General features: G+C 41.8%; 1 protein-coding gene across 1 annotated transcript in view; it reads right to left on the bottom strand.

The window, feature by feature from the left end:
• The window catches only part of LOC126470299 (uncharacterized), a 67,173-nt gene extending 43,552 nt beyond the window's left edge, over positions 1-23,621 (bottom strand). The window contains exons 1-2 of the mRNA XM_050098069.1: positions 23,220-23,621; positions 23,053-23,138 (exon numbers count right to left, since the gene is read on the bottom strand). Coding sequence (XP_049954026.1) covers positions 23,053-23,138; positions 23,220-23,463 — 330 coding nt within the window. The 5' untranslated portion in view covers positions 23,464-23,621. The remainder of the gene's footprint in view (positions 1-23,052; positions 23,139-23,219) is intronic.
• Positions 23,622-24,333: the final 712 nt, after the last annotated feature.

Consider the following 24,333-nt stretch of genomic DNA (forward strand, 5'->3'; position numbering starts at 1 on the left):
CCTTCATCATCGTGCCGATGAGAATGTGCATATCCGTCGTCTTCCAGTGGAACACCTCCTCGAGACCTGTAGGCCTACTGCAGGACGGAGGCATGCTGGCGGCTTGTCCATTATGCTCTGGGGAACATTAAAATGGACATCCATGGGTCCACTGAAGCTCGTGCAAGGCACCATTATGGCCAAGGCGTATCGTACACCGATTCCAGACCACGTACACCTCTTCATGACGATCATGTTCCCCGGCGGCAGTGGCATTTTTCAGCAAGAAAATGCGCCATGTCACAATGCCAGGGGTGTGATTGTGTGGTTCGACGAACACAGTGGTGAGTCCAGTTGATGCGCTAGCCCACCAACGCGCTAGATCTGAACCCCTTTGAACACATTAGGGATGTGATTGAACGTGACGTCAGAGCTCATCGCCCCCTCTCCGGAATTTACGGGAATTAAGTGACTTATGTGTGCACATGTAGTGCCACTTAACTCCAGCAACCTACCAAGGTCTCACTGCTTCCATGTCACTACGAGTCCCCGCTTTTATCTATGCCAAACGTGGACATTCCGGCTATTAGCTAGGTGGTCGTAAAGTTCTGACTAATCACTGTATTTATTACACTGAACAGATTCCATTTCAGTGTGACAAACAGGTTGATCGCTACATTAAGAATACATTATTCATACTGCTTACAGTTTGACCAAAAAATGCAATTCACTGCCACTTCAATTTTCTCAAGGCAGATACAGCAGCCAAAACATAGCTGGGTGATGAAGATATCTCAAAAAATTAGTAAAATTGTAATAACTTATAGCTTGCAATAGCCGATATTCTAAAAAAATGTTGAAGATGATGACTAAATTCGCATGTTCCCCTGTGTGACAGCTTAAGATGCCAAAAATTTGTGCTGCAAGTCAAAGTTATCTGTGATTTATTGTACGAAAATCTAAAATAAAATTTATAGTACATTTATATCGGTGGAATTTTTTGTTTGGTGTTTTTCTCCTTTCACTCCCTCTGTAGTAGGTGCTCAATGACAGCTCTCTGACTGGAACGAACCTACGTTACAAATGCCATTTTGAAGGCCACGTATAGCACCGCCACCTACTGGAACATCAAGGCTGAAGCGGGAATATTCCACGATGTTCTACAACAAAATTCCGCATTTTTTCAATCTAAATTGAGCGAGAAAAAAATGTGTTGCATTACTTATTGAATGCCCCTCGTATAACGTAATTGACTCATAAAGTAAACATTACACAGGTAAAATTTATTGATTATGATGATGATGATGATGATGATAAGGTAAATGTGGAAATATTGCATACAGTTCTTTTCTGATGTGTGCACACATGTGACATGAAATTTAATGACGCGATAGTAAAATATTTGGAGCGAGAGAGAGCGAGAGAGCGAGAGAGGGGGGAGGGGGGGAGGGGGAATTCACTGTGCTGAATAAATTAGAAGGCTCATGATGAGCCAGATGTGGAAGTTCCGTACATAATTTTTTGATGTCGTGTGCACAGATCTGAGATTTTATTTAATGATGAAGTAGTACAGTATTTACATTATGCAGAGTGGGGATGGATGGAAGGGTGTGTGGATTTACGCAATTTACATGCAAATATCTTTGAACATGGAGCAAAGTCAAGTGAAGCTTATGTATAGTTTTCAACATGATGTATCTTTCAACATGACAAGATGTATCTTCAACGTGCCACACGGAGTGGCCGCGCGGTTAGAGGCGCCCTGACATCGACTGCACAGCCCCTCCCGCGTTGTTCTTAGCATAAGTTAGTTTAAGTAGTGTGTAAAGCCTAGGGATGAATGACCTCAGCAGTTTGGTCCCTCAGGAATTCACACACATTTTACATTCAGTGTTAAAATGTTCAAATGTTCAAATGTGTGTGAAATCTTATGGGCCTTACATCTACTACATGTACATTTATACTCCGCAATCCAGCCAACGGTGTGGGGCGGAGGGCACTTTACGTGCCACTGTCATTACCTCCGTTTCCTGTTCCAGTCGCGTATGGTTCGCGGGAAGAACGACTGCCGGAAAGCCTCCGTGCGCGCTCGAATCTCTCTAATTTTACATTCGTGATCTCCTCGGGAGGTATAAGTAGGGGGAAGCAATATATTTGATACCTCATTCAGAAACGCAGCCTCTCGGAACCTGGACAGCAAGCTACACCGCGATGCAGAGCGCCTTTCTTGCAGAGTCTGCCACTTGAGTTTGCTAAACATCTCTGTAACGCTATCACGCTTACCAAATAACCCTGTGACGAAACGCGCCGCTCTTCTTTGGATCTTCTCTATCTCCTCCGTCAATCCGATCTGGTACGGATCCCACACAGATGAGCAATACTCAAGTATAGGTCGAACGAGTGTTTTGTAAGCCAACTCCTTTGTTGATGGACTACATTTTCTAAGGACTCTCCCAATGAATCTCAACCTGGTACCCGCCATACCAACAATTAATTTTATATGATCATTCCACTTCAAATCGTTCCGTACGCATACTCCCAGATATTTTACAGAAGTAACTGCTATCGGTGTTTGTTCCGCTGTCATAATCATACAATAAAGGATCCTTCTTTCTATGTATTCGCAATACATTACATTTGTCTATGTTAAGGGTCAGTTGCCACTCCCTGCACCAAGTGCCTATCCGCTGGAGATCTTCCTGCATTTCGCTGCAGTTTTCTAATGCTGCAACTTGTCTGTATACTACAGCATCATCCGCGAAAAGCCGCATGGAACTTCCGACACTATCTACTAGGTCATTTATAAATATTGTGAAAAGCAATGGTCCCATAACACTCCCCTGTGGCACGCCAGAGGTTACTTTAATGTCTGTAGAAGTCTCTCCATTAAGAACAATATGCTGTGTTCTGTTTGCTAAAAACTCTTCAATCCAGCCACACAGTCTGATATTCCGTAGGCTCTTACCTTGTTTATCAGGCGACAGTGCGGAACTGTATCGAACGGCTTCCGGAAGTCAAGGAAAATGGCATCTACCTGGGAGCCTGTATCTAATATTTTCTGGGTCTCATGAACAAATAAAGCGAGTTGGGTCTCTCACGACCGCTGTTTCTGGAATCCATGTTGATTCCTACAGAGTAGATTCTGGGTTACCAGAAACGACATGATAGGCGAGAAAAAACATATTCTAAAATTGTACAACAGATCGACGTCAGAGATATAGGTCTATAGTTTTGCGCATCTGCTCGACAACCCTTCTTGATGACTGGGACTACCTGTGCTCTTTTCCAATCATTTGGAACTTTCCGTTCCTCTAGAGACTTGCGGTACACGGCTGTTAGAAGGGGGGCAAGCTCTTTCGCGTACTCTGTGTAGAATCGAATTGGTATCCCGTCAGGTCCAGTGGACTTTCCTCTGCTAAGGTCATCAGTCCCTAAGCTTACACACTACTTAACCTAAATTATCCTAACGACAAACACACACACTCATGCCCGAGGGAGGACTCGAACCTCCGCCAGGATCAGCCGCACAGTCCATGACTGCAGCGCCTCAGGCCGCTCGGCTAATCCCGCGCGGCTTACATTCAGTATTACATAATACAAGTAATTGTCTGCCTTATTTAGTTGTCAGTAAAATGCTACGGTGTCATCGGCTACTTCATTTTAATACCCCTAAAATACTACTCTAAGATTGACTAGAGAGATGGAAAGGGAAAGGGGCGTAGAAGGAACATGATGATGTCATTGAAAGGTAGCATGTCATGTCACGTGATGAGGATATCACTGATACGGAGGGGCACCGGTTAGAGTCATCTTAGATTGTGGCGTCATTTCCCAAGAGTGCAGGTAATTTACACTAATACTTGCATTTAATGTCAGTGGTACCGGAAGGTTTAATACCGCATTTAAGTGCAAACCGGATCACAGTTGGCGCAGATATATTCTCTATCCCAGCACGGCTAAATCGAGTCCATACAAGTATCACAACTGGATCATGAAAACCTACTGAAAACAAACTAAATATATGCTATGTTTGTGAAGGCAGAAATTTTCGTTAGTGTGAATTGTAGTTAACTCTGGTGAGCATGGTAAATTTGTTAGGGATTTTCCAATTTCTTCCATACTTTCATTACAGCACTTTTCGATTATAAGGTCTCATGTCTATGAAACAAATGCAACCAAATTTTTATCCACAAACTTCGTTTTTCAGTTATGGTTTATGCGTCCACTAACATGTGTGTATTTTTCACCACATTTATATCGTTTGTTGTGGCTTACGTAGTGATTTGTGCCTGCATGAATAATTAATAGGAATTTTTGTCTTAGTTACTGGTTTTCCTGTCCGTTTTTTATTTACAACAGTTAAGAGTCTCCTTACGCTGAAGACGTTTAAATCTACGATCGATTGGTTGATACTGCGGACCCAGCAGTGTTTACGCCGACCACACGTGACACTGCGATGGCGCCGCTCCAAAGTCAATCAAGTATAACTTCAGACTGGGCGCCAGCGTGCGCTTCGCTCGCTCTGGGATTTTATCAAATCGACAGGGGGCGCAATATAGGCAAATAGAGGTCGCCGCAGATAGTCACGATCTCAGAGAAACTACCCATATTCATTTGTGTTCTCTTAGAGGTCGGTGCGGAGAAGTTGGGGGAGAAGACACGACGAACACTGGAAAACTGCCATCGAAGCCTCATCGGGATTGAGTTTCAGTACCTGTGTCACAATCATCAGTATCTAAGAGGCTGTGATCAGTGAAACAAGAACATTAGCCAGTAAAGGAACAATTGTTAATTCGATAGTGAAACGTAAGTACAGTGAAAATCCAAAGAAACTGGTACACCTGCCTAATATCGTGTAGGGCCCCCGCGAGCACGCAGAAGTGCCGCAACACGACGTGGTATGGACTCGACTAATGTCTGAAGTTGTGTGGACGGAACTGACACTATGAGTCCTGCAGGGCTGTCAATAAATCCGTAAGAGTACAAGAGGTGGAGATCTCTTCTGAACAGCACGTTGCAAGGCATCCCAGATATGCTCAATAATGGTCAGGACTGAGGAGTCTGGTGGCCAGCGGAAGTGTTTTAACTCAGAAGAGTGTTCCTGGAGCCACTGTGTAGCAGTTCTGGATGTGTGGGCGTCCGTCGGAATGCACAATGGACATCAATGGATGCAGGTGAACAGACAGGATGCTTATGTACGTGTCAACTGTCAGAGTCGTATCTAGACGTATCAGGAGTCCCATATCACTCAAACTGCACATGTCCCACACCATTACAGAGCCTCTACCAGCTCGAACAGTCCCCTGCTGACATGCAGTATCCATGGATTCATGCGATTGTCTCCAGATCTGTACAGGTCCATCCGCTCGATACAATTTGAAACAAGACTCGTCCGACCAGGCAACGTGTTTCCAGTCATCAAAAGTTCACTATCAGTGTTGGCGGTCCCAGTCGAGGTGTAAGGTAAAGGCGCGAAATTTCGTTCCCCAGTCTGTTTTTGGCTGTGAATATCACATCTTTAAATCAGTTATTCCCAAAACATTTATATACCACCACCAACTAAGCCTACATATGGTATTTAGCTCAAAATATATCAGAAACGATTTGTTATCTTTACAAAAAAAAAATTCAAAAACAACGATCTTTTATTAAACTTGAAAAAGTGGTCCTATTTTCGCCCCCCGACTAACATGTCTTGTAAAAGAGGTTTTAACACTTTAAAAACAAGGTAATAATAATAAAGATATGTTACAATGTTTATTTATATTTGATACAGGTTACAAACGTTCATTTTTGGTACAAAAAATATTGATTAGCAAATGTATGATTATTTTTTACCCTTCCAAACAAGAGTCGCAAATAATTTTCTTTTTTTTGTTCTTTGTTTCTGAGCACATTTCCTGTTGGCACATGGAACACTGAGCGCAACACTCATTTTCCCCCATGATTGTCTTGAGAAAAACGTTTCAGGCAAATGGGGCAGTCCGCATCATCTTCATTATCCTCGTTTGCACTTGAATCTTGGTATGGGACATCACAGTCGTCAGAGTCCCTGGATATTTCCAGTTTCGTTTTTTTAACGGTTCCTTTACCTCTCCTGTCAATGTCTTCGGAATTAGATCTGACTGTTTTCTCACATTACGATTGATTTTCTCTTGAGATTTTCGTAGTTTCATGTTGTAAGGTGAGTCTGTAATAAGAGAAGCATTGCGTCGTCGCTTAGATGAAGATGAATGGATAACAGGCACCCCTACGATATCTTTTCGGCTAACTGCTGTTAACTGTGGCATCTGTGTGCTGTTTGAAGGTTGAGCGGCTGGAGAGGCCGGCTATATAACTGTGCTTGTTGAGGGTGGATTTTTTGCATGTGGGTCAGGAGCTGAGGAGGCGTCACCAATTGCCGAAAAGTCTTCTAGGCCACACACATTCGGTTTTGTAAGGCAGAATTCCAATTTTCTTAAACCTATTCACAGCAGTTTATGCAACCGCTGCCTTTTCATAGGCTTCATTGAAGAGCTGTGCAATCTGCAGGTTACCAACAATCCTGCCAGAATGGTCAGACAGCCAATTTTCTATTGCCTGTGCATAAAATGTTTTAAAAGGAAACGTGAACGATACATGGCGACCGATGGCGCCCCTACCGGCGGAACAGACAACCTTATGGGGACGAAATCAGGAACGGAGACGAAATTTGGTGCCTTTACCCTAAAGCTTTGTATCGTGATGAAGAGAACACGGGTGGGCCTTCGGCTCCGAAAGTCCATATCGATGATGTTTCGTTGAATGGTTCACACGATGACACTTGATGGCCCAGCACTGAAATCAGGAGCAATTTTCGGAAGTTTGCACTTCTATCACATTGAACGAATGTCATCAGTCGTCGTTGGTCCTGTTCTTTGCAGGATCTTTTTCCGGCAGCAGCGATGTCAGAGATTTGATGTTTTGCCAGATTCCTGATATCCACGGTACACTCGTGAAATGGCCGTATGGGAAAATCCCCCCTTCATCGCTACCTCGGAGAAGCTGTGTCCCATCGCTCGTGCGCCGACTATAACACCACGTTCAAACCCACTTACATCTTGATAACCTACCACTGTAGCAGCAGTACTCGATGTAACAACTGCGGCAGACACTTGTTATCGTATGTAGGCATTGCCGACCGCAGCGCCGTATTCTGCTTGTTTACATATCTCTGTACTTGAATACGCACGCCTATACCAGTTTCTTTGGCACTTCAGCGTACCTCCCTTTATTACTTTTACTAGTTTAACGTCTTGTAACATTGTAAATAAATGTGCGTAAACTACACGTCTTTGTGTTTGTAGTTTAAATGGCCTGCCTCGTATACAACTCGTACAACTGCAGACAACAGATATCACACGTGTGTACTGTGTGGTTAACGCATTAGGTTCGTGCATATGTCCGTAGCGTTTTTCCGTAGGTTTAATGAACACAACAGATACGCCTAATAGAGACTTTGTCCTTCACTATTTACAACAGGCTGCGAACGCTTGGGTAACTTTTCGATCCCGCGACTAGAAATCACATGGTTTTGAGGCGAAGAAATCGTCGAGTCATGTTAGGAGCGCATTTTCAATCGGAAAGGAAGTTCCTTGAAGGTTGTTCGATAGGCAACGGAAAAGGTGAAAATCTGAAGGCGCAATATCAGGTGAATAAGGTAGATGCGTAATCCTGTTTTAGTGTTTCCTGTCAGTCTAGCAGAACGCGGGCGAGCGTCAGCGTGGACTAGAATAACTTCACGCTGTCTTCCTGGTCGTTGTTCTTTGATTGTGTCTGCAAGATGTCTCATTTGTTGGCAAGAAATGTCAGCAATGTTGGTTACACCTCGGGGAAGCAATTCGTAGTATTCCACACCGTCGCTGTTCCACATTATCTTGAGTGGATGCGCGCAAGTCTTTAAACGGGAAGTTGCTGCTTTGTTTGGGCTTAACCATTCCCTTCTTTTCCTTATGTTAACATAAAGATACCATTTCTCGTCACCAATAAGGATACGGGATACGAATGGTCGGTTTTGTCACGAGCTAATTGAAAATGACCAAGTAGACATGCACATAGGCCTATGGTCGCACGCCGATTTTTCTGATTTTAGCTTAGGGCATGTAATACCCTTCATACCCTGACTAACCTTCCTCATTGCCTGAAAATGTGTCACGATGGTGGAATGACCACAGTTCGTCACATTTCCTAGTTCTAGAGTATACTGACGTCATACACAATGACCTATCGTTATGGATTAATGCGTTTACACGATTTTCGTCACACTCCGAAAGTCTTCCTGAACGTGGAGAGTCGCTTATGTCAACACGATTCTCCTCAAAACGAGAAAACCATTTTCTTGCCGTGCTCTGTCCAATGGCTTCATCACCATGTTGTTGTTGTTGTGGTCTTCAGTCCTGAGACTGGTTTGATGCAGCTCTCCATGCTACTCTATCCTGTGCAAGCTTTTTCATCTCCCAGTACCTACTGCAACCTACATCCTTCTGAATCTGCTTAGTGTATTCATCTCTTGGTCTGCCTCTACGATTTTTACCCTCCACGCTGCCCTCCAATACTAAATTGGTGATCCCTTGATGCCTCAGAATATGTCCTACCAACCGATCCCTTCTTCTGGTCAAGTTGTGCCACAAACTTCTCTTCTCCCCAATCCTATTCAATACTTCCTCATTAGTTATGTGATCTACCCATCTAATCTTCAGCATTCTTCTGTAGCACCACATTTCGAAAGCTTCTATTCTCTTCTTGTCCAAACTATTTATCGTCCATGTTTCACTTCCATACATGGCTACACTCCATACGAATACTTTCAGAAATGACTTCCTGACACTTAAATCAATACTGGATGTTAACAAATTTCTCTTCTTCAGAAACGCTTTCCTTGCCATTGCCAGCCTACTTTTTATATCCTCTCTACTTCGACCATCATCAGTTATTTTGCTCCCCAAATAGCAAAACTCCTTTACTACTTTAAGTGCCTCATTTCCTAATCTAATTCCCTCAGCATCACCCGACTTAATTAGACTACATTCCATTATCCTTGTTTTGCTTTTGTTGATGTTCATCTTATATCCTCCTTTCAAGACACTGTCCATTCCATTCAACTGCTCTTCCAAGTCCTTTGCTGTCTCTGACAGAATTACAATGTCATCGGCGAACCTCAAAGTTTTTATTTCTTCTCCATGAATTTTAATACCTACTCCGAATTTCTCTTTTGTTTCCTTTACTGCTTGCTCAATATACAGATTGAACAACATCGGGGAGAGGCTACAACCCTGTCTTACACCCTTCCCAACCACTGCTTCCCTTTCATGTCCCTCGACTCTTATAACTGCCATCTGGTTTCTGTACAAATTGTAAATAGCCTTTCGCTCCCTGTATTTTACCCCTGCCACCTTTAGAATTTGAAAGAGAGTATTCCAGTCAACATTGTCAAAAGCTTTCTCTAAGTCTACAAATGCTAGAAACGTAGGTTTGCCTTTCCTTAATCTTTCTTCTAAGATAAGTCGTAAGGTCAGTATTGCCTCACGTGTTCCAGTGTTTCTACGGAATCCAAACTGATCTTCCCCGAGGTTGGCTTCTACTAGTTTTTCCATTCGTCTGTAAAGAATTCGTGTTAGTATTTTGCAGCTGTGACTTATTAAGCTGATAGTTCGGTAATTTTCACATCTGTCAACACCTGCTTTCTTTGGGATTGGAATTATTATATTCTTTTTGAAGTCTGAGGGTATTTCGCCTGTTTCATACATCTTGCTCACCAGATGGTAGAGTTTTGTCAGGACTGGCTCTCCCACGGCCGTCAGTAGTTCCAATGGAATATTGTCTACTCCGGGGGCCTTGTTTCGACTCAGGTCTTTCAGTGCTCTGTCAAACTCTTCACGCAGTATCATATCTCCCATTTCATCTTCATCTACATCCTCTTCCATTTCCATAATATTGTCCTCAAGTACATCGCCCTTGTATAGACCCTCTATATACTCCTTCCACCTTTCTGCTTTCCCTTCTTTGCTTAGAACTGGGTTTCCATCTGAGCTCTTGATATTCATACAAGTCGTTCTCTTATCTCCAAAGGTCTCTTTAATTTTCCTGTAGGCGGTATCTATCTTACCCCTAGTGAGATAGGCCTCTACATCCTTACATTTGTCCTCTAGCCATCCCTGCTTAGCCATTTTGCACTTCCTGTCGATCTCATTTTTGAGACGTTTGTATTCCTTTTTGCCTGTTTCACTTACTGCATTTTTATATTTTCTCCTTTCATCAATTAAATTCAATATTTCTTCTGTTACCCAAGGATTTCTACTAGCCCTCGTCTTTTTACCTACTTGATCCTCTGCTGCCTTCACTACTTCATCCCTCAAAGCTACCCATTCTTCTTCTACTGTATTTATTTCCCCCATTCCTGTCAATTGCTCCCTTATGCTCTCCCATCACCATACATGGTGCAAATATTTCTGATTGTCTCCGCTGCTGTCACCCCTCAATTAATCTCAAGGAGAAGAATACGTCGGAAATACTCGAATTTCTCCAATTGGCACTCCATTTTCTAACGTCCACAGCTCCACTCACTACTCCAAATGCCAAAATGACAATATGTAACTCAGATAGCAACACTGTAGTAAAAAATAAAAAATGTCAATCGATAAATACACCCATAGGATCCGGAATACCAACATGCAAAACAAAAACATTACGAACTTATGTACCAACCTAATATACAAAATTCGATGAAAATTCTCCTGAATATTTCCGAGTGCGGACATGCAGTGGAAAGAAACTGGAGTTCTATTCGTGAGAACGGCGGTTCAACCACCCGTCCGGACATATAGATTTAGTAGTGGCTAGTACTGAGGATATAAGAATAGTACAATAGGGACACACAAGCTACTGAAACCTAGAATGACATTTTCACTCTACAGCGGAGTGTGCGCTGATATGAAACTTCCTGGCAGATGGTAGAGCACTTGCCTGCGAAAGGCAAAGGTCCCCAGTTCGAGTCTCGGTCCGTCACACAGTTTTAATCTACTGAAACCTGATTACATATCATAACCTCCACACAATATCAAAAAACACAAAGTTAAAGACAACAGTAGTAAAGTATTCACGAATGTACAAGGAGCTTGCATAATCATTCTTGTTTACATAACGATAGTAGAGGACTGCGTTATTAAACTGTTCAGGGTGGAAATCATGTTTAAAAATGGACAACTTGAGCACTAACGATAAGCATTTGCGCTATATATATATATATATATATATATATATATATATATATATATATATATATATATATATATATATATGGAACGTATGTGCCAAATATACTATTTATCCTCTTATGTAATCCGTTGTCTATAAAGTGCAAAGGTGTGCCGTACAGAAAGCTTACTTCAGATCAGGCAGTGATATGGTAAGCTCGCAGTCGTTGGGGGTACAGCAATGAACAGGAGCCAAATTAGAAAAAAATATGTTAATTTTTTCTTTTTAATTAATTTATAAAAATAATTTGTTTGATGCCACTTGACAAGCGAAGCACAGAATTAGAGTTAACAGCTGTACTAAAGCTCGCAAAAAAAGGTGAATAGCACGAGTACATAATGTCATTATTCAGTCACTGTACAAATGATATTTCCCTTGTACATTCGTGGTTATTGCACTACTTGTGTCTTCTACACTGCCATTTAAGGTATAGTATCACACAGAGAGTGTGATATGTAAGTAAATTTTATTGATATGAGTATTCCTACTACGTTGTTCTTATGTCATTACTAGCCACCAGCTGACAGACTTCAAACGAGACACTCATTCCTCATAGGCCGCCAATGCATTTGCCTTGGCTTCCGGCTCGCAAACAGTCTCACTCCTGACTTGTAGAGGTGACATGCGATGTTTAATCCACAGAAACTGTTTGGTGATGCGCCATTCGCTGTTATCATAAATTCGGAGCGTGGCTATTTTGCCCTACCAGTCCTGATTTAGGCGCTGGTCGACAACAACTTTTATTTCACGGCGAAGGCGATTCAATCGCCGTTTCGTCGCAGGTTGTCGTGCCAATTGCCATTCACGAAATATGCGGTTTTTCTCCGTGAACAGTTCCAAGGTGTTTGGCGGAAGCTGTTGGGAGAAATCTCGTTGTTGTTGAGGTCGCCTGGAAATGGCTGTAAATCACCGCAACATCTCAGAGAGTATTTATGCAACTTATATTTGAATTCCAGATTGAAGAAAGAATTTCCTAGGAAGGCGAACTGAACACCTGACCAGTGGCAGTACCGTCGTGTTTAAGGCCGATAAGCAGCGAGGGATGGGTGATCATCAATATTTAATCATCACCTCGAAAAAATAAAGTCACGTAATTAATTTTCTGTTTTTTGTTTTTGCAGGTGCATGTATGTAATCCTGATACACATTTTGATAGCTATGCCGTAGTACCGTAGCATTCCGCTAGAGAAACCATAACAAAATGGCGCACTCCGTTGATAAAGTAGAGTACGAGCGATAATTCATACTCTGGTTTTGAAGGTGAACAACACTGTAACAATCGGTGCTCAGTTGGTGTATGGTAACAACACATCATCATACAGTAGTGGAAATCATTATAAATGCTTGGATATTTGTACTAAAATCAACAATGTCCTTTGCAATAGTTGTGCACAGCGTATAAGAAATACTTTGGTGAGGTCTAGAATACCAACAAATTCAGTCAAATGGTATCGCATTTGATATCAGTATTACAGTATATCATTTGACGTCAGTATTACAGTATACAACAAGACACCAACGATTCTGGTGGTATGATTCTGGTGGTAGCGGGTGGAGCTCAATATAAACGCAGTCGGCTCTGTGGTGTGATATTGTGTGCGTGCGTGCCTTTACTGCAGATAGGTAACAGACACCATTAGTGACACTGCATGTTGTGTACATACGCGACGACTGCGATAATGCCACACGGAAAATAGTTATCACGTGATTAAAAAGTAAAAATTGCTGCGTACAAAGAAATGGGGCTCTCTAATCGTCAAACCGCCAAGAAGTTGAACCGTTCAAGTACATGATTGATAATTTCGTTAGATCGGGCCCACGATATGGACAGAACGGAAAGTATGGGCAAAGTAGAAAATTATCTGAGGAATCGAAACGGTTACTTTTTCGAAAAGCAAGGGCCACAGTCCGTTATTCTTCTCAGCATGTAGCTGATTTACAGTTTCTAGTAACTGCCAAACGTGTTCGACCAATCTTGCATACAAGAGAAGACTGTATAAATCTGCTGTAACACTGAGACCTAAACAAGATGGATTAGAATATGCCAAAAAAACATATGTCATGGGCTTCAGAATGGAATTAAGTCATCTTCAATGATGTGAAGAAGTTTAATTTAAATGGGTCGGGTGGATTTCAATATTATTTGCATGATCTGAGAACAGAGCAGCGGGGAAGAATGAGCAGAAATTTTGGTGGTGGGAGTGTTGTGATTTGGGCAACTTTCCGCGATAAAGGTAAATCACGCATTGCTTGGATGAACACTAGAACGAACTCCAACAGGTAGACTGAGATGTTAGAGGCAGAATTGATTCGAATGTATGAGGACGAAAGTATAATGTTTCAACAAGATAATGCATCTGTGCATGTTTCTGCTACAACCAAAAAGTAGTTTGAATTTAAAGATACCGATGTCTTGCCCTGCCGGTGTACGTAGCCGAATTTGAACCCTGTGGGAAACCTTTGGGGAATACTTGGAAGGCGTGTTTATCGCAATGGAAGGCAGCTTGAGGCCGTAAGTGAGCTGAAAAGAGCTATACGAGAAGAATGGGTGGCAGTTCCACTCCAAGAACTAAAAACCGTAACAAAATGCCGAAGAGAATCTTTGAGATAGTTAGGAAGAACAGGGATTGGAGAAAGCACTTACAATGCAATAACTCATTCTGCATAGCGAGGGTCTTTATACCAATTTCCACCCAGGAAATGCTAATGCCTTATTTTGTTACTCGTGTTATGAAAGAAATTATGTAATTTCGTCGTGGTTTTGTAGGTCTTATATTTATCTACTACTTTCATAATAAATTCGATACATGAAAACTTCAGACATTGTACTGTTACTCTCTTAGGAACCCTGCCGTTACACTGATTTCCACTATTGTATAATACAGAGGTTAGGTGGCACAGACGCCTCCACTGTTGCCAAACACGTCTGAATGACGAAGATGGAAGTGCCAAACCATGTCTCTGTGATGAACCGGGAATCGCAATAGAAATCGAGGCCGCGGTGCTCGAAGCCCAGCGTATCACAATCGAGACAACAGTTGTACCGACTGTAGAGTGGGATGTCTCTGGATTCGTTGCAGGTGTTACAGTCTTGTGAAGTAGATATAATCGTTTTCTCCGGAAACTTTCTTGAGCAACTAGTTCGACAACCCACACGCAGTAGGAATATTTTATACCTTGTAGCTAGAAACAGACCTAACCTTAGCGGCAGTGTCAGAGTACAATATGGGTGGGAGTTATTTCTGAAAGAACCGGTTTTCGGTTACACCGGCTCTTTTCCTCTGCAGAAATCGATCTTATTTTATCCAGCAAAGACTGCGAAGGTGAAGGAGACGGAAGCGGCGACAGCGAGAGAGTAAGGTCACATGTTGATGACTCCCTGCATCGTGGCTTTTGGATGGTATACATTTTTCATCCTGAAGCAATAACAAAATTAAGTTTATAGCACTTCAATAAAGTTATAGGTATACCAATCAAATTTACCTGGTCCTCCAAGGAACATTGTCGATATTTTCTCCTTATGTGATGTTACACGTCTGTCGTGCCTCCTGACATTTTTAATCTTTTAAAGCAAATGCGGAATTGTACTTCACTGTTACCACACTTTATGGAATATTTTCAAATTAGGGACAGTACCATTCTGCAACATAACCGAAGCCAGATGATGACAGTGAGGAACTACCATATAAACCAGACAATGGCAAGACTTGCACACTTCATGTGCACGCATACTTCCTAATAGGCCACGCCATGCCGCAACAGATACAATATCGTCTTTGCTATGCTGTATCGATTCTTATATCATGTGCTCGTTGCTAACTTCTAAAATGGTTCAAATGGCTCTAAGCATTATGGGACTTAACATCTGAGGTCATCAGTCCCTAGACTTAGAACTACGTAAACCCAACTAACCTAAGGACATCACACACATCAATGCCCGAGGCAGGATTCGAACCTGAGACCGTAGCAGCAGCGCGTTTCCAGACTGAAGCGCCTAGGAACCGCTACAGTGGCCGACTGCTTGTTTCTAACTGTAGGCATTGTTATTAAAATAGTGCTGATCGCTTTTTCCGAGTATCTATAATAATGCAATATTTCAAAGCAATGTAAATTTTAGGAACAGACATTACTCGTTTTGTAAAAAAAAAGTTTTATTTAAAAACAACAAATTTTAAAACTTCTGCCATCACAAATTGATATGGCGGTATTTTTATCCAGTTATTAGTAAAAATGAAAAAAAAACACTTATAACCGAGACCAAACAAATACCGAAATGTACTGGTTATGCAGAACTAAACATACCGGCATCGGTTTTAACTGCTCGGTCTTTCCTATATTTAGTGTGCAGAAAGGGATTGGCAGTCAAAATGTCATAGCGACGATGGTTAGTAGTTAGCTAGTTAGTTAGCTCCATATTCCATACTTAATTTGAACGATTCTTTTATCGAAATGATATGAAACGAGTCAGTTTACTGGAGAAGTGTACATGATTCGTGCTAACATTAACGAACATAAAATTATAAAGAATGTAGCAACCAGTCGTGGAAATATATTTTATTTATCTTGTTGCAAATCGATTTCGACTGATATCAGTCATCATCGGTGCATTTTTCTAACCGATACATGCCATAAGTAGAAATCTGCCAAGGACAGCTAGATCTGCTAGATAAAACGAAATAGGGTTTTCTGGTATTACAGCAGTTGCAACACACGCCAAATAAGCGAGACTGTTTTGGTGCAAATTGTCATTTTTATGTACCTCATTTACATAAATAACACGACAGAAAATAATTCGTCAAGTATCAATATCAAATGCCTAATAGGCCTACTACAAGCAAAAAGTTTTATGTTAGGAAATAGTTTCACATTTCATTCATACGCTCCAGTTTCTCAAGCAAGAGATCGAAAGGTAGTAGTACGAAATTTTTATATAAATTTCGAATCGTCATATTCTTCCATGTAATTTGTGTGATGTTTTGTTTCATCTCCTTCCTCGTTCTAACAAACAATCTTGTCATCACTAATTTGTTCAAATGGTTCAAATGGCTCTGAGCACTATGGGACTTAACATCTGTGGTCATCAGTCCCCTAGAACTCAGAACTACTTAAACCTAACTAACCTAAGGACATCACACACATCCATGCCCGAGGCAGGATTCGAAACTGCGACCGTAGTGGTCGCACGGTTCCAGACTGAAGCGCCTAGAACCGCTCGGCCACACCAGCCGGCTATCAACACTAAATCCGTAACTATTCCTGCCAATGTCACAACTTATATTCCGGTTAACTTCACTAACTCTGCCACACTCACATACTCAGTTATCCCGCGTTTATTCTCCAGTTGGGAGTTATTACGTGTTCGTTCAACGAGTTTTCCGTGCTATTCCGAGAATAGAACTTAAAGCGGCTGCTAACAGGGCACTGTGACACTGGTAGCATAGCGACCTGTCATGAATTTTCTGTCAAAATTTCATTTTCTTTGATACGCCAAGAAGATAATATATAATCTTTCTTACCTGTTTTCCTGTTAGTCATTTATTTCCACTCTGGTAATGTGAATCTATGGACTTCGCTAATAATTATAGCACCGCTGATGATTCGCGCACCCATTCAACCACATAAACAAATAGCGATTGGCTTTCACCCATTCGGGTTTATTCGGTTCTGCTCGTATAGCCTTGTCTGCTTTTGTCTGCTGGAAAGTTTTTATTTATGGATACGATGGGGATTCCCCTGGCAGAAACATCACGTTGGGGCTCGCATTCAAAAATCTACTGATCATTCGTTCAGAAATCAGCTTAGAATGTGTTCAGAAACCAAATGGGATCCATTTCAAAATGGTATGAATAGAGCAACCTGCACAGGATGAAAGACGCTTTGTGAAACAAGGTTTTTATCTTCATGAATACGAATTTGGTGCCCCCTGACATTTCCGCCTGGGGCAGACACCCCGGTTTGATCCCCCCCTCCCTAGATCCGGGCCTGCATAGAAGTCAATGGTTTTTCTTCTTATGACTTCCTGTGTAGACTCGTGCAATGCAAACCTTTGACGCCTGCCAGACTTCATTTTTTGATGGTACAAGACATGAAATTTCTCTATATTCTCTCGAAATTCGCTCCACTGTAAAAGTAAGTACGCGCATTGATCACCATAGACTTTTCACAACTCTGTAAATGACGCATGGATTAACACACATACCAAGGCAATTGTCACACGAGTACACAACAACGAATGGGATCACGACTGTTTCCTATTTGACGGTAAGCTCCGATGTAAACACTGTAACAACGAACAACGAAGCGGAAATACTGTTCTGAGATCCGGCAACATAGCATACGCGATCCGCATGAGGACGCAAAAACAAATAAATTAAATACGTGCTATTAGCGCTTTATTTACATTTATGTGCTAAAAAACGTAACAGCTGTTAAAGGCCAGGGTTTGAATTTTCGCCTTTCGTGTTGTTAATACGCATCACCACTAGGCGAACTGCAGAAATTTACATCCACCATTATTAGGACTAAACGGCTAATCGTAAAGCAACGACAATCCACCTGCAAATGGAAAAAGTTGCATCTTTAAACTGCGCAAATGAAATTTTCCGCTTATTTAAGGTCTAACTTCTGTGAGTCCTGGAAGTTGACATGTGCCAAAAAATTCTCGAAAAAGAATTTTTTCTGTTAAATATTGTTGCGTATTTGGCTCCCATTTAAACTAAAACGTAACACCCATACACTAAATAAAAGTACATATTTCCACAATTCCGACGTTCGTCATGTAACCAGAAAATGAGCTCTATGTCAGGGGTCAATCATTATGAAATGGATAATCATGTAGTTACAATATGATGGAGTTACATGAGTTGTTGGCGAAGTTTAAACTGCTTATGAGTTGCGCTCTTGAAAAGTATGTGCAGAGTAAGTGTATGACGAACGGAAAAGACGCACCGTAGTTTAATGCAAAATTCAGAAATTGTTGAGCAAAGAAAGCTTGTTGCGCTCTCAGTCCAAAAAAAGAACGCAGAAAATTCGACAGGCATAAGTCAGTGAAAATTCGTGCATCTGTAAGAAGATCTATACGCGAAGCACGCAATGACTTCTGCCGTCATACGTTAACGAAATACCTTGTCGAGAATCCAAAAAATTTCTGGGCCTACGTAAAATCACTAAGCAGGTCAAACGCTTCTTCCAGTCACTCGTCGACCAGTCTGGTTTGGCGATAGAAGACAGCAAAAGGAAAGCTGAAATTTCGCGTTAAGAAATCATTCAAGCAGTAGGATCATACAGAACTACTGTCGTTTAACCGTCGCAGAGGTTCCCGTAAGGACATACAAGTAGGCATCCCTGACGTAGAGAAGCAACTGAGAAACTTGAAAACAAATAAGTCGCCAGGTCCGGATAGAATACCAATTCAGTATTAAGGCAAGCTTGCATTTACCGCGAATCTCTCACCCTATGGAAAGCCCCAAGTGTCTGCGAAAATGGACAGGTGACTCCTGTGTACAAGAAGGGTAAAAGAACGTACCTTCAAAATTGTAGACCAATATCCTTAACGTCGGTTTGTTGCAGAATTCTTAAGCATATTCTGAGTTCGAATACAATAAATTTCCTTGTGAGAGAAAAGTTTCTGTTCACAAACCAGCATAGATTTACAAATCATCGCTCTTGCGAAACCCATCTTGCACTTTTCTCGCACGATATTCTGCAAACCGTGGATGAATGGCAACAGGCAGATTCCATATTCCTACATTTCGGGAAAAAAAGCGCTTCATACAGTACCACACTTCATACTAATAACGAAGGTCTGATAACACAGAACAGGTTCTCAAACACGTGAGTGGCTCGAACATTTTTTACCGGTTTTTACCCGGTACATCGTCCTGGACAGTTAGTGTTCATCGAAGAGAACGGTATCGCCAGATGTGACCCAGCTAAGCGTTCTCTATATACGCAAACGATCTGGCGGATATGGAGAGCAGCAGTCCCAGTTTGTTTTCGGATGACGCAGCAGTCTAAGTGAAAGTGTCGTCTTTGAGTGACTGTAGGGGAATGCTGGATGACGCGGATACAATTTCTATTTGGTGTGATGAATGGCAGATTGTTCTACATGTGGAAAAATGTTAATTAATGTAGATGAGTAGGAAAAACAATTCTGTAATAATAGAATACAGTCTTAGTGGCGCGTTGCTTGACAGTCACGTCTATTAAATATGTAGTTGTAACATTGCAAGGCGATATTAACTGGCACGAGCACGTAAGGGCGGTAGTAGGGAAGACGAACAGTCGACTTCGGTTTACTGGGAGGATTCTAGGAATGTGTAGCTCATCTATAAAGGAGACCGCATGTAGAATACTTGTGCACTGCACAAGTGTTTGGGATACCCATCAAATAGATTTTAAGCAAGACGTCAAAGCAATTCAGAGGTGATTTGTTAGATTAGCTACCAGTAGGCTCGATCAACACACGAGTATTACGAAAATCCTCTACGAACTGAAATGGGAATCCGTAGGTGGAAGAAGATTTTCTTTTCGCAAAAACTATTGGGAAAGTTTGGAGAACAGGCATTTGCGACATTCTGCACAACGATGGTACTGCCACCAACAAACATCTCGCGTGAGGATCACGAGGACAAGATAAGAGAAATCGGTGCTCGTCCGGAGGCATACAGGCAGTCGTTTGGTCCTCTTTCCGTTTACGAGTGGAGCGGGAAAGGGAATGACCAGCAGTGGTACAAGGTAAACTCCATCATGCACCATGGAGTGGCTTGCAGAGTATGTATGTAAGTGTAGATGGAAAGGAGCAGTGGATCAGTTTGCACCATCTTGCATGACTGTTGGAAGATGACTAAGGGCTCAGCCGATGGTTTCTGCGACTACTCACCCAATCAGAAAGATAGCCGAAGTGAACCTTCAGTGGAAAAGTTGCTGCTCTGTCAGGTCAGTCCAGATTATTTCTTCACCCGATATTCACCTTGAATGAGTGCTGGTTGTTTCATTATGAACCCGAGTCATAGGAGCAAAGCAAGCGCTGGAACCACCGGGAAAGATACCAGACACCAGTAAACACCAGCAGCGAATAATACATCTAAAAAACCTTTTTTTTACTACTGCGTGGGTTGGGTTGGGTTGTTTTGGGGGTTGGAGACCAAACAGCGAGGTCATCGGTCTCATCGGATTATCGAAGGTCGGAGAAGGAAGTTGACCGTGCCCTTTCAAAGGAACCAACCCGGCATTTGCCTGGAGCGATTTAGGGAAATCACGGAAAACCTAAATCAGGAAGGCCGGACGCGGGATTGAACCGTCGTCCTCCCAAATGCGAGTCCAGTGTGCTAACTTCGCTCGGTAGTACTGAGTGATTCAGGCTATTGGACAGACAGTATTAATTCGTGTTTGCCGATGTGATTTCGCAGCATGCCACATCCGATGGTACCATAATCAAAAACAATATATTGTGAGAAAAAATACAAAACCAGTAACTAATCATATCTGGATCTGAGAAATTTGCTATATGTGAACTGGTTATTTTGGCTGATGCAGTATTAGCTTTGTATGATAATGTGATGACGTCTTACCCTGAGTTCAAAAGAGAAAACATTTCACTATCTACAATGAAGAACTCGTCGAGTTGTTTAAAATGTTTTGCAAATCTTAGCGCCTGTGTTCAGGTCGTTGTGAAAGCGTACTCTTCTGGACCCGGAAAAATCCAGTAATATTGTTTTAACAACGATTTTCTTGCAGACTTATTTGAGAGAGAGTAGGAAATCTAATAATTGTTCTGCTCTAGGTGGCACTCTCTCCAGTGTCAAGGAGAAGTCGATTAAACGCACGTCTGTTCGTCATGAACCGGCTGACTATTTTGCTATAAATGAACATAAAGAACAGTAACATGATGCAGCAAAATACACACGTGCATCTCATATTGGTATATTTTGTCAACAGGACTCATTAGCCAAAAAGCAGTCTGTTCAGGTATTACTCTACAAAGCGAACCGTAGGCCTTGTCATACCGGTAACTAACTTGGTCACGTGATTAGGTACTGGCACATTCCAATGCAAGGTAGTGTGCGTTGTTATCTCACAGTGCAAGTATGTGTGGTGATAGCAGAAAATCCTTGCTGTTAACATCAACAATGTTTACGACGATGAAATGCAGAAAAGGAGTTATTGTGCTGATGGAAAAGGTAACAGAACGTGCAAACAAAATGTTAAATTTATTAAATAATTGCTACTGTTTAAATCACTTTTTATTAATACTTAATTAGCACAACATGTTTCTACTGCACGCTGCCATCATCAGGTACATTCCAGCTACATGTACATTACATTAATCTGAAGCGTAATTAGGTTCATTTGTTATGTGTGCCAGTGAGTATCGGAATATGTATGTTAGTGTGTATATTAAGTGATGTGCGTGTAGCATATTTGGATTATTTTATTAGTGTATTTTCTTACATTTCTGTTGGAAATTTACTTGTCTGGCACACACAGCACAATGACCAACACATCACAGCTGTTTGTGAAAATGTTAAGCTGGGATGCGTTTATCACTGGGCTCTGTGTGCCATAAAACGAAATTTCCAACAAAAATGTAAGAGAATGCACCAATAAAATGATCCATACATGCTACATGCAAATCACTTAATGTACACACTATCTGTACAGCACTGTACTTCGATACATAACCTCACTGGCACACACAGCAAATGAACCTAATCACACATCAGATTAAAGTAATGTACATGTAACTTGAATACACTTGATGACAGCACAATGCTGTTGAAACGCGTCATGCTTATTAAAGATCGGTAAAAAATGGACAACACACATAACAGTTTTTTTAAGTTCAAATTGTTAAAGTTGAGGAAGTAGATCAGAAGGGAAAATTGCTTAGCAGAGTGGTATTCAACTATCTAGAAACAAAGTGCGCAAAATAAACATCCCATTGACGATTTGAATAAAGGTGTTACCAAGCAGCAATTTCTGCGATATTGTGAACTATAGAAGGAGATAGAAACTCATCGAAAGCTTCACTGCTTCCGTTGTATAGAACTGAACTTCAAACATAGCACAGAAACACTAAAGAAGATTATTCTGTCTGTGGTATTTGATTGTCAAAGGTGGCAGAATAAACGAGTCTTCATGTGTTCAAACAAGACGACTCAATTTCAAAATAACCATACCACACAAGTTATAACCATACCACACAAGTTTTTTACGGAAAAATTAAGCATTGGAATACGAGCGGCCAGCGGTATATTCAGGAGAAGCGCGGATTCGTACACATTACACTGAAACAACGTTGGCAAAAACTGTGAGGAATTTTTTTTCAAATAAAAGCACCCGTCAATGTTTAATTATTGTGCTGTGCAGGGCATAGGTGTATAGATGAGTAGCTTGCTACAAAACTCCACTTGTAAGACTACTGAGTGTACTATACCCGCGCCAGATAAGCCGAAGTTCGTTGTAGGCATGTCAGCCGGTGCGAACACTACAATCTGGACTACCAACAGTTTCCCACTTACAACACCACTATTAGTGACAATGAGACGGCTGAAAGTTGTCGAAGTGATTTTGCTGCTCGCGCTGGCCATGCTCACAGATCGCTTACCGTCCCCGCCCCCTCTGACATCGGAGTGCCCGCAGTACCCCACTTCTCCGTTTCTTCCCTACTTCTCGAGCGTAAACACGATGGTGTTACCAGTCTGGGCAGGTCTTCAGTTCATTTTATGGCTAATACTAGATAGTTACATATAACACTATATTAGACACTAATGTTACATTACGACACATAAAAGCACTTACGATTTCTGTCTTCATGATACGTGTAGGTGCGTATTTTTCTTTCAGGAATGTGAAGTACTTGAAAGCAAACCAAGTACTAGCCCGTCCTGAAAGTATAATGCAAATTAATAGTAACTGTAAATCTAATAATTAATGTGGTTTTGAAAACAATAATTGAAAATAATTACCTTTTCCAGAGTACATAGACTTTTTCATTTTCATTCTTTCTCTTCTGTACGAAGACAATAAGGAGGCCATCTTCTTCTTCACTTCATCGACTTTGCAGCCCATACCATTTGCGATCCACAGCCAAGCGTCATTTTTCTTGCTTTTTGTATGATAATTATCATCTGCATGATCCCACAGTTCCCGCTTTTCTCTGTACAGTTCTACGACTTGCTGAATTTGTCTACGGTTCCACTCAATACTCATGTTTCCAGAATGTTTGTTAACTCAATAACAACCCTGTCCAGGTAGAATGAAAATGTACGCACGTAGACTGGTGCGCGATAAAGATGCTTCAAACGCACTCCGAATACAGAGGCACGAACGAACCGCTCCCTTTGATGTACCGACTGTTACTAGCTTGTGTTCACGGGTGCGCGGCGCAGCGCAGTGCGGCGCGTTTAACCGTGCAACACCGCCTGCGCCGCTCCGCGCCGCGCCGCGCCGTGCGGCGCATTTGACTGGGCAACACCGCCTGCGCCGCGCTGCGCCGCGCTGTCTCTTCTGAGCCTTTCGCCGTGTCGGGTGTAGGCAAGTACTGAACGAGGGAAACGTCTTTTTCAGGTAACTATCCCAAAGAAGATTGTGTGGGTAGCCGTGAGTTGTGGTGGAGGAAAGTAAGTGTACATACGTAAGAATTACTCTTCTTTGTTTTCTAATATTTAATACATGTTAACCATATACGAAGTTTCGTAAGGCTGCAGACAACTTCGCTGTTGAGCGCTAAACCACACACACACACACACACACACACACACACACAGGGTGAGGGAGAGGGAGAGGGGGGAGCGTGAGAGGGGGGGGGGGGAGAGGAGAAGTAGAAGAAGAAGAAGCAGTCATATCCCATTGACGATATAGATAAATATCTTATTAGACAGCAATGTCTACAGTATTATAAACAATACAAATATCAACTTTGAGAAAACTTGACATCTTTTGTCACATGGAATTGAACCTGAACGCTGTGAACGGAACTCGAAACAATTGTTCTCCACGTGGGATTTGGTTCTGAAAAGGTGCCAGAATGAACGTGTAATGGAGTCCTGTACGAATAAGGCAACATAGTTTCGAAAAACG

The sequence above is a fragment of the Schistocerca serialis genome, chromosome 3 (assembly GCF_023864345.2).
Source record: "Schistocerca serialis cubense isolate TAMUIC-IGC-003099 chromosome 3, iqSchSeri2.2, whole genome shotgun sequence".
NCBI classification, from domain to species: Eukaryota; Metazoa; Arthropoda; class Insecta; order Orthoptera; family Acrididae; genus Schistocerca; species Schistocerca serialis.